At 46.2% G+C, this 12,083-nt stretch overlaps 1 protein-coding gene across 2 annotated transcripts in view; it reads left to right on the top strand.

The window, feature by feature from the left end:
- The window catches only part of SLIT3 (slit guidance ligand 3), a 780,962-nt gene that overhangs the window by 705,405 nt on the left and 63,474 nt on the right, over positions 1-12,083 (top strand). For both annotated transcript variants that reach the window (XM_034778698.1, XM_034778699.1), the window contains one exon: positions 6,682-6,775. In XM_034778698.1, coding sequence (XP_034634589.1) covers positions 6,682-6,775 — 94 coding nt within the window. The remainder of the gene's footprint in view (positions 1-6,681; positions 6,776-12,083) is intronic.

Raw genomic sequence — 12,083 nt, 5'->3', positions numbered from 1 at the left:
GTGTGTGCATTTCTTAGGTCTTGTCTATACTGGTGGCGGCGTGTAAGGTACGTGTCGCTGCATGCCACAGTGAAAGGCAGGCTGCATCTGCATTGTGGTGTGTAGCTACATGCCGCAGCAAAAGACTCCAGTGGTGGGGAAAGCCTCTGGAAGTGGGGAGGCAGCGGGGAGCTAAAAATAGCTGTGTAGATTTGGGAGGCACTGCTTGGGCATGTAGAGAACTGTGTAGAGTTCTGGCATACGTTGACTCTCCTCACCTAAGCAGTGCCTCACCATATACACTGCTATTTATACCTGTGCTGTGGGGCGGGGAAGATACAGTGTATGTATTCTACATGCTGCTGTTAGTGTAGCCATAGCTTTAATGTGGTGGAATGCCCTCTATACAAAACACTTTTGATAAAATTTTAAAAAGCTGTTTAATGCCTCTAGAGCCCAGCATAGCCTGTGTGCAAATAATTAACAAAATTACAATATTTGGAAGTATCATTTTGAACCCAATACTGCTATTCAGAGAAAAACTTGGAATAGACCTTTAATTGCTAAAATAACAAGGAGCCCAAAGCCACGCACAGAAGTAAAAGGGCCAGATTTTTCCCTCAAAAACATGCAATCAGATGGCCACTGAATGTTACATGTTTGAGGACAGATTTTTGCCCAAAATATTTTGTAACTGAAGGAAACAAAGTTTTTTATGTTTAGCTCTTGCCTTGAGTATCGCTATTTAAAAAGTGTTTTCTTTCCCTACCATGCTGTCTGCCATTCAGTAAACATCGGTGAAGCCCGTTCAATTACCAACAGGAATTTTCTTCCCCAAGATGAGGTTGTCTGGGTTCCACGACATTCCCAAGAGAAATCTGGAAATGTTGAAATCTAAAATGAAAGAGAGATGAGAAAAAATAAGTAACAGGAAGGAGCCTAAAACATTCCAAGTTTTCTGTGAACAATGATAAATTAGTTGGATGCTGTGTTTGGTACCAAGCCTAAAATCTTCCTAATTTTGATAGTGGTGCTTTCAGCAATGAGTCATAATATTTGACAAGTGTATACATTTTGGGGGAATTTTTACTGGATTTCTATGCATTTGTCAATTTTCCAAGCTGGCTGAGAAAAATACTTTAAGAAGAATTATGATTTCCTTTGGAAGTTTACACCACTATTCTGACTTTTCTCAAAAGTCTGTTTTCCTTTATTTAAAAAAAAAAAAGCTTTTATGGCTATTGTAGCAAAGTTACAGCTTAAGGCATCTATCTCCAATGTATTCTATTAACAAAAAAGGCTGCCTTTCAAAAGGATACTTGAAGGCTTTAGAACGTTGAGTTCCTGTCATGTCACCATCGAGTTAGAAATTCTCTGGATTTCTTTTTTAAGGAATGCTTGTCATGTTTTATCCTCATACAAATATACAAAAAAGGCAAACTGAGCGAAGTTAGAAGCCAAGGTTGACTTGATGGAGTATATCTATACAGGGATAAAAAACCTGTGGCTTCCCTGGTTCAACTGACTCAGGCTCACAGAGCTTGGTCTCCAGGGCTGAAAAATTGCTGCGTAGACACTCGGGCTTGGGCTGGAGCCCGAGCTCTGAGACCCTGCGAGGGTGGAGGGTCCCAGATATAGGCACCGAGTTTTATTTTTCCCTGGGGATGGTCCGCCCCAAGGCCCGGCCCCTCCCCTGAGACCCAGCCCTTGCTCCACCTTTTCCTGACCCCACTCCAACCTCTCCCCTGCCTGCCGACCGCTCGCTGCTCTCCACCCTCCCCCAAGTGCCTCCCCCAGCGGCCAAACAGCTGATCAGCAGCTGCCACCAAACAGCTACAGCTGGTGGCGCTGAGCACCCACTATTTTTGGAGCATCCCCGGAGTCGGCACCTACTGTCTCAGAGCTCAGGCCCAGCCTGAGCCTGCATGTCAAAATAGCAATTTTTAGCCCTGCAGCCCAAGCCCTGTGAGCATGAGTCTGCTGATTCAGGCCAGCTGCAGCCGTGCTGCAGGTCTTTTAACCCTGTGTAGACATACCCTGATTGATGTCAATTTCTCTGCTAGCTGGCTGAATTAGGTTGTAGGTTATTTTTGTTTTTTTGGAGATAAAAGTAAACTTCTAATTGTGCCACCTCAAAAATGTTACTGAATGTCTTCAGCAATAGTTTCAGTCATGCAGGTTGTTACTGAATGTGCCAGCTTGCTTTGGATGAAGAATGAGGTGCAAGAACAAACATCAGAAACCCAAACCCAGCAGAATATATGCTTTGATTTCCCTGGTGTCCCTAGGGATTCAAAAATGAAAAGTACTTCTTTGGCATATCCCCCATTCCAAGCCAGATGCATTCTTTGTATTTGTCCAAATAATTTCAAGTTCAGTGCTATATAAGAACTAGGTGCTGATTGTCAAGCTGTCTAGAGTGGCTAATGACCAGGAATGTCCACCTCAGGGCAGACTGTCTAGAAGAAGGGCACAAATACCAAATGTGTGTGTTCTGTAATTAGCTTTCACCAACCAAGTAACAAGTGTGAACTCCTAAAGCTCTATAACAGTCTTACCATGCAGTCACAGACAGTCCCCTGGGGCACTCTGGTCTATCTTGACACCGAGGCACGCCTGCCTTTGTGATAGACAGTCCTTTACACCAAACATCACAATATTCAGGTTACTCCCAGTCCCAAAGGATCAGTCACTTATCCCTAGTCAATTAATTGTATCTGAAATCTCAAAACAAAGACAAAGCTTGTAGCCAATCCTATAATGAACTAACTAAAGGTTTAGAGAGTCCTGTGGCACCTTTAAGACTAAGAGATGTATTGGAGCATAAGCTTTCGTGGGTGAATGCCCACTTCTTCGGATGACATGCATCCGACGAAGTGGGCATTCACCCACGAAAGCTTATGCTCCAATACATCTCTTAGTCTTAAAGGTGCCACAGGACTCTCTGTTGCTTTTTACAGATCCAAACTAACACGGCTACCCCTCTGATACTCTATTCAGTTCATGATCATTAGTATCTAGCAAAGTTGTGTATCATCTAGTCTGCCCTTCTTGTATATCAGAGGCCATTACATTTCATCCACTTAATCTAGTCTAAAGCCTAACATCTTGTGTTTGACTAAAACATAACTTGTGTTTGGCTGAAGATCTTACAGAAAGGCATCTAGTCTTGATTTGAGGATAACAAGATATGGAGAATCCACCTCTTCCATGGGTAGTTNAAGCTTTCGTGGGTGAATGCCCACTTCTTCGGATGACATGCATCCGAAGAAGTGGGCATTCACCCACGAAAGCTTATGCTCCAATACATCTCTTAGTCTTAAAGGTGCCACAGGACTCTCTGTTGCTTTTTACAGATCCAAACTAACACGGCTACCCCTCTGACACTTAACTAAAGGTTTATGAACTAAGAAAAAGAAATAAGCGTTATATGGAAGGTTAAAGCAGGTAAATATACACATACAAATGAGATACAGTCATAGGTTCCAAAAGGTAATAGTGGTTCCTATAATATGTCTTTATGGGCTCCTTATGTCCTTTAGGGCTAACCCAAGCCAAGCAGTTTGGGGATCCTTTGCATATGCTTAGAAATATTGCCTTCTCTGAATTCCAGGCAGCATAGCAATAACAATTCCTCCTTGACAGGGATTTTTATTCCCTTCTGTTAGAGTTCAAAATGTGACGGGATGAGTTTTTGTGTTCATCCCCTCTTCATAGGTGTGGGGAAAACAATCAGCAAAGTCTTTTGTCCACAGATGTTCCACGTTGGCTAGTCTGGTGTTTATGGGCCATCTTTTCGGGGGGGACAGGAGATGATACCTTTTGTGATGAACTGGTATTTCACACTTGGTAACGCTTTTCTCATGACTGTGGGAGTTTCCAGCTTCATAGCAAACACTTTTTTATAGTTGCAGGGCAAATTCTTAAATATTACCTTAAACACAGGATACAAATATTATAACAGATTAACACTTGCTGCAATTTACGAGCATTTCATAAAGTCTAAACACTAAGTTCTTAGAAACTTTACATCTATTTTAACAAAGCTAATACACAGGTGAGTCTGACTGGTATGATGAGACTGCCTACAATGGCCTATCTGCAACTGCTTGTAGCAAATATCTCCAATGGCCAGAGATGGGACACTGGATGGGGAGGGCTCTGAATTACTGGAAACATTCATAGGGGTGCCCCAGCCCATGCCACCTTTTCCCTAGTCATGCCTCCCATACCATCAGCTGGGAGAGAGGACAGTGTTGAAGCAGCTACAATGGATCTGAACCACATGAGGGGAGTTCCCATGCAGAGACATTTTTCCAGGGACTGGGTATGCTGGGCTTTGGGCCACTCTGCACAAGTGGAACAGCACATAGTGGGCCAAAGCAGGGCCCAAGGTCGGAGCCACAGCAAAGAAAACATTGACAATATTGCAGGCTGTTGTGTTAGATTTTGTTGTTTAATAAATGTTGTATCTAATTAAGTATTTTATACCACCCTGTACTTGGAAGGCTTATCAGAGGATGTCCAGAGAATATTTATTTAGCATCACTTTTACTGTTTGGTTGTTACTTTCAGAGGATCTGTGTGCACATGAGCATATGTATATATTGTGCTGGTGCCGGGTTTACAATGGCTCCAGTGGCTCCATGGAGTCGGGCCCATGCTCAGAAGGGGCCCCAGCCTGCTCCGCTTGAACTGCACCCTGAGACCCTACTGGTTCCCCCCACCCACCACTTGCTCCTCTTGGCCTGCCTGCCGGCTGGCTGAGGATTCCTCTCTACCCCCTGACCTCACCCCCTGCTCCTCTCTGCCCCCTGGCTGGATCCCAGTGCACCTCCAGCTCTGGGCAGTCTCTGCTTCCCACCACCTGTGACGCCCCACCTGTCTCCCCGGAGCTGAGCCGCCTGGAACTGGTGCAGAAGCCTGGCCTGTCTCAGCCGGGGGGGGGGGAGGGATGGAGGGGGGCAGAAAGACAATGTGGGGGAGCTTGACTGGGCCCATCCAAGCAAGTGCATCTTGAGGGAGCCTGGCTGGGGCAGGCCCTGGCCTGGCTGATCGCGCCACTCCTAAGGGGCCGAAGCGATTCCCGGCCCAAGGACCAGCCCTGGCTGCAATGCAGGCTCAGCCCGGCCAACAGTCGTCTCCCAGCAGGGCTGGTGAGAGCAGCTGGGAGGCAGGGTGGGCAGGAGTGGGTCTCTTGGGGGACTGGGAGGGAGGAGTGGGGCTGTGAAGGGGTGGGGAAGGTGTGTGTGTTGGGGCACTAGGGAGTGGGGGTTCTGTAGGGGGTGCTGGGCAGTTGTAGTGAGGCTGTGGGCAGGGGTGGTGTGCAGGGTGCTGTGCATTTGTGGTGGGTCTAGGGGGGCACTGGGCATAGTGGGTCCAGGGGGCTCTGGCCATAGGGAGTTGGGCATGGGCCCGCTCCTAATGGGAAGGGGCAAGCTGGCAGCACAGGGCCGGGCAGGCCACTGTGTGTCTGGAAACTGCCAGTTTGTAAATAGTGCCCTCACATTGGGCAGAATGGGGCTGCCCTTGCCATGCCATGTCCCATTGCCTCTGGCTGGCCCCTCACTCTGGGAACTGACCTCCCCGTGCCATGCTCCACTGCCTCCATGGGGGCCCACAAGTATATTTGGCACCAGGCCCACAAAAGGTTAATCCGGCTCTGATTGTGCATGCCTATATCCTTGAAATTGTGCAGATGCAGTCTTCCACTATTACTGCAAAAGGGGCTTTGGGACTGGATTTTGTTTGAGGGTTTCCATACTAAGGATAATTGACCTGCCCATTCCCTTGAAGAAGTTTGTTTCAAAGGCAAAGGTTTATGCTCTGTCTCTGGCAGGATCTCAAGTCCTGAGGTACTGAAGTGTAACCTAATAATTTAGGGCTCAGAAGAAGGATGGTGCTTAAATAACCTATCTGGTTTTGAACACTCTGGAACTGTTCATTATTAAAAGTTACACAAATCCAAGGAAATGCACTGAATTCTACACACCTAGAATTCTACAGTACCTAGAAACAGCTGAGCAATGCTTGCATATAAGAAACTTTTATAGAAAACAGTATCTTGTATGAGTACAATAGAGTCAGTGCTCTTCTTGTAAATAGTGGGAGTTGTATAATTATATGCAGCCCTAAAGCTGTTTCCCATTACTGAAAAGCCATTTTTCTGAATGATGTCAGATCATCTAGGACAGTAAAGGATCAACTATGACTATAATATCACTTGGTGTGAAAAGTTTAAGGACTCTGTTAATGTGCATATCCACCTGTATGTCACTGGCTTTCTGTGACGCTTGCAACTTGGGGTCAGGAACTGACCCTACAGTCCTTACTCTGGCAAAACTCCAGCTGAAGTTGAGAGGGCTTGAGTGTAAGGTCTTTTGAATTGGGACTGTAAGGTTTGTATGAGATAATTATTGCACCCAGTGTAGCTCAGTTGCTAAGGAATCGCTAAATGTAGCTAGAATTGGACTGTCCAGTATTGAGCCAGCCCACCCTTATTTAGTTTGTCCTGCCATCATAACAGGTACTGTCATGGGGCTTCCCCTTGAACTGCTGGATCATCTCAGTTTAATAAGACTGTAGTCATAAGAGCTGGTGGGTTTATCATCTCTGGACAGCATGGTTAGAGCTGTTTCAACAAAGCCAATGAGCTGTGTTGGTAGCAGATGTGTTACGCCTTGTTAATTTTCTTTGCCACAGGTGAGCTATGTGATGAGGTGATCAACCACTGTGTTCCCGAGCTAAATCCGTGCAAACATGAGTCCAAATGTATCTCCCTTGACAGAGGATTCAGGTGAGTTTTTGTGTATCCTTGTCTTCATGTGTTGGGCCAACTTCATCTACTGACTACAGTGCAGTCACACTTGTGATGAGTTTGACCTAATGAGCCAAACTGAAAAGTAGTATGTGTGAAGTGGTGTACTTTAACTTATATTTTCTTCCAGCTCCTCAGAATTTGTTATTTTATTCCAAGAATAATTAGTGCACTTCCAAAATCAAGCGAAGGACAGCAGTCACCCTTTCAAAAAACCTGCTATTTCCCCTAGATGCCTCAATGAACACAGGTTCTCTAAGTATTCCCTGTAGTAAATACAGTAAAAATGGAGAATACTGCGGTAATAAGCAGGGTTTTAAGGCCACTCTATGTGCAGGCTGACATAGCAACATCACTTTTTCTATTCTCACATAGCAGGAGTCTTTTGTCCTCCCTTCTCCAAGGAGAGCAAGACTCACCACACTGAATGACCTCTACGTGAAGCATAGCATAGACTTCAACACATGGTGATTAATTCTGACAATTAATCATGTAGTAATTGTAAAGCTGCTGTTGTGATTGAAAAAGTGATCACACACTGTAGTGTAGCTAACAAAAATGACAGTTAAAATTGGCTGTACCATATATTTTATTAATATTATGCTGTTTAGGCACAGCCCTGACCAGATGGCAGAAATGAACTGAACATAAACAGATTCATACCTATTTTCAACAGACTAGATATTCTTTTTCCCCTCCCTCAGCTCCAAAAATTTAGGAAAAACTATGGCTAGCCCCTGAAAACTGGATGCCTGGATTAGATTTGCACTCCTTTCAATTTTAGGCATAGTAAGTCTTGTCTTTGGAAGGTCGTTCCAGATGGATACGTACTGCATTTAGGAATGGGAAAATTGGAAAGAAGGTCATCTGACTGCAGAGTGTGGTGAACTATTCACGCAGTCAGTGCACGCTGGTGTTTCCAGTACAGAAGATACATATATTCATGCATTCATAGATTCTGTGTGTCTTTGGTATTGGAAATGCTAGTGTGCACTGATAGGATGCATAGTTCATCACACTCTTCAGACATATGACCTTCTTTCCAATGTATGTTTCCAGTGCAGAGGATACGTGACAGTCTGCCCATGTTCAAAAAGCCCTCCCTTGCTTGAATGGATAAACATTGTCCAGCCAAACAACAAACAGTTTAGGAAACTGAAAATAAGTCTTCTCATTAGTAGAATGAGTTAGTACCATGTCGATATGCAGAGGGATCTGTCTGACACTCCGCAGTGACACACAACTTCTATAACAAGGCTGACTTCATGCATTAAAAAATCCCATTGTAATTCTCTGGCACTCAGTCAATTTTTTAAAAATCACATTTAAATCAAGAGGGAAAGGATGGTCTTGTGGACAAGGCTGGGAATCAGGGGATCTGGATTCTGTTCCAAGCTCTGCTATAGACTTCCTGAGGAACCTTGGGCAAGTCACTTCCTCTCTCTGCACCTCCTTTGCATAATGGGAGTGATACTGACCTACATCCCAAAGGTAAAGTAAAGCTTAATGCCTATAAAACATTTGGAGAATCCTGGATGGAAGGTGCTTGGGATGTGCCTAGTACTAATATTCATCATTGGCAAAGATGGGCTTCCAGAAGAAGGTAGCAAGAGTGAGAGCCTCTACTTACTATGCTACTCCTGAGGGCATTCTGTGCCAAAAAAATCAACATTCTGCACACAATATTTTAAAATTCTGCAAATTTTATTTGTCAAATAAATGTGGAGGCTCCAGCATGGCATTGGGGAGCACAGGCCACTGGCTGCACAGAGGTGGGAGATCACTGTGCATCTTCCCCTCCTTCCCCCCCACCAGGACACTGACTCAACAGTGCGGCTGCACCCAACCCTGATACAGCGCAAGGTGCAATGGTAATGGGACTCTGAAAGGGGGTCCAGGGGAAGGTGGTTGGGGCTCAGCGGGGTTTTCTGAGTGTGGGGGGGATAGAGGTCAGCAGGGGGGTCTGAGTGCGGGAGGCTCAGTGGGGGATCCAGATGCTGGGGAAGTGAGGCTCAGTGCAGTGGGAATCTGGGTGCGGGTGGTTTGTTGGGGTGGTGCAGGGGGAGTGGGGCTCATCGGGGGGGGTTCTAATTGCTGGGGGGGGGGGTTAGTCTCGGCAGGAGGGTCTGGGTCGGAGGGAGTCTGGATGCTTGGGGGTTAGACGGATGTGGGAGCAGCTCCCTGTACAGGGATCCTTCCCCCTGCAGCTGAGGAGCGATGGGTGCAGGAAGCAGGCAGAGAGGGGAGTTTGCAGAGCTTCCTGCAGCCGGAGGGAGAAATCTGGGGGTGGGTCTGACCCAGCCCCAGATGCTGTGCAGGGGAAGAGAAAGTCCCATTCTCCCCAGCCCATCCGGGACTAGCAGCTGAACCCGGCGCAGGGTAGGAGCCACCAGCTGGGTCTTCTCCAGTCCTGCCTCCTGACCCACAGTGATTTACCTCTCTGCCGGCTGCCCTGGGCACCCAAAACATACTGCTCGGGAGGGTTGCGTGACTGCTTTTGTGGCTTCCCTTTGCTTCCCTACCAGAAAGTCAGTGGCACAGGAGTACTGTGCTGTTAATAGGCTAAGTCACACCAAAGGTTCAAAAATAGAGCTCAACTGTGGGAGTTATGGGAAAACACCCCACACTATAACATGAGAAAGAGTGAGGAGGTGGGGAGATTTCAAGAAAGCTTATAGGGAAGCTGAAGCCAGCTTGCATGCCCAGGCAAAGCTGACAACATAGCCACCTTAGTCCCTTCCTGGTTGCGCTTTGATTTTGCCATTAGCATTGGGGAGATCTGAAAGAAAATGGAGAGGCCACAGAGTAGGGCATTTGCCCAATCCAAACTGGAGCAGAGGAAGGAGGTATATATGCTGCAGTAGCAGTCTTGGCTTCCCTGTTATTAGTGTCTAACTTACCATGTGTTGTGGGAAGGGGCTGTGTCCTGTGAAGCACCTAACATGCTTCTGCTTACTAAAAAATAATATATTAGGCTCATGAATTTCAGGACAGTTAAAGGGAGTCAGAGCAAAATTGTCAGGTAGCCACACTACAAACATATGTTCCTATAGCACTGGCTCTTTCAGACAGCTGAACGCACACTATTCTCCGCTAACCAGACATCCCATGTAGGGTCACGTGGCTTGTTGACAGGTGAAGGACTTCGGGAAAGAGCCTCTTCCAACACCTGAGGGCAAGTAAACTGTTAAATGATTTAAGACAGTTCCTGAAGTAACCGCCTCTGAGTGGTACAGTGATACCTGCAACTATCTGACATTGCTTCAGACATCCTCATTCAGCTAATCCATTATTTGATTAATCTATTAGTTGCAGCATGTTACAAGGCAGAGGTAGCATGTCATTTCCTGTGCATGGTTCAAAGTTCTCTGACAGGTTCCAGAACTGAACATTCGTAAATTAACTCAAAGTGCTCGGTATCATTAGAGATTTGAGAGGATGAGACAGCCTCAGACCCAACTTGCTGCACCATTCGTGGGCGTGCTCTCAGAACTATCCACCATGGAGGAATAACCCCACCCGTCATTAATCCCCAGCATAGATGTAGATAACACACACATTTTTTTTAGTTCACTCTTTTGCAGAGCAGTGACATTGTAGAAGTTGTAAGTTCTTTAGTGCAGGGATTGTTTCTTTATGATGCATGCCACATACAGTGGGGTCCTGACCCTCATTCAGGACCCTTAGGTACTGCTGTAAGAACAATAATAATGAAATAATAATGTAAAAACCTCCCAAACTGTATGTTTAGTTCCTCTATTTATTCAAAGACCAGGTACCTAACAAGCAGTGGTGAAGCAGGTTTCTCCACCACTTTGCCTTACTAGTGGCCCCTCCACATCGGGGTGTGGGCCGTGTCTAGGGTAGAGAATAGTTTAGCTCCTTTGCCCAACCAGTCTTTGGCCTTCAGCCAGAATGACAGTTCTGGTTTTTAGTTTTATATGGACCCTCTGCCCCTTCACAAATAGACTGAGACCACTTAGTGATTTCACATGAAGCAGCATTCTGGTTGTGATAATGTTTGGTCGCTATTGTCCTGGGGCCAAATTCAAACCAGGAATCTAGTGATGGCGAGCGCCTTATCCTTTTACCAGTCTATTCAGCAGTCCACGTCTCTGGCATGTATTAGATACCCCTGTGGTCATGGCATGTATTTTATATGAGGTACTGCAGTGCAGCCTACAGAATGACACTGGCTCAAGCAGCACGTCTCCCATGAATCTCACTGGGAAGGTGTCCTGGTACTTAGTGAGGGGAGAGCACTCCAGAACAGATATTTGTCAGCAGAGAAGGCCCAAGTAAACTGTTCATAAGTAACTAAGTGACTTAGGAGCCTAAGTCCTATTGACTTTGGTTCCTAGGTGCTCATGTCATTTTTGAAAATGGAACTTAGGTTCCAAGTTCTAAGTTGTTTTGGTGCTTTTGAAAAATTTACCCCTTGCCTCCAGGTTGTTCTACGCAACAGCCAGCTGTTCCAGCCCCACTCATCAGCTGATTCACTGGGATAATAGGCACCTAATGGTCCCTGGGGTATATTGGCCTTTTACTAAAATGTATGTGCTGAATTCTCTGCTGCCTTTTACTTGTATAGTCCCTCTCACCTGTGCAAAGTGGTTGAAGGAAAGGGGTTATGAGTTTCCATTCCAGCCTGGCGAGGCATTGGAGAGTCAGACCCTAAGGGTATGTCTCCACTGCAGCTGGGAACGAACCTCCCAGCCTGGATAGATAGACTTAAAGGGGCTCAAGCATTGCAACTTGGGCTGGAGCTGGGCTCTTAAGCCCACCCAACCCCTAGGCTTGAGAGCCTGAGCTCCAGCCCAAGCTGCAATGTCCACACAGCTCCTTTTAGCATGCGAGCTCAAACCCCTCTAGCACGAGGCTGTCTGTCTAGGCTGGGAGAACTGCAGTGGAGATATATTCTAAGAGGCAGGCAATGCAAACCATGATATCTCTAGTACTTGAGGCAAGAGGCTCCTAAGTACTCATGTTGCCATGTTCTGTGATAGTTCTAACTTAGGAGCGTGTTGCGCTGAGGGATACTGCTGACTGCTTTGATCACAAACCTTTTTGAGGCAGGATGCGAACAAGCCCTTCAAATTCTCTGTCAGGATGGGTTAATCAGAAGTCCCCCACTTAAGACAAAAGGGGATTGTGAACTCACCCAGGTGCAGGCAGAGGGGTTTTGCTTATATTGTTAGTAAGGTGGGTTTGTGAGGGAGGAGGTGAGAGAGAGAGGGAAGGCGGAATACACGCAAACAGAGAGGGGAGAAAAGAGCAAAAGATGGTA

This window comes from Trachemys scripta, chromosome 8 (genome assembly GCF_013100865.1).
Source record: "Trachemys scripta elegans isolate TJP31775 chromosome 8, CAS_Tse_1.0, whole genome shotgun sequence".
In the NCBI taxonomy this organism is placed as follows: domain Eukaryota; kingdom Metazoa; phylum Chordata; order Testudines; family Emydidae; genus Trachemys; species Trachemys scripta.
This window is presented reverse-complemented; position numbering and strand designations above follow the sequence as displayed.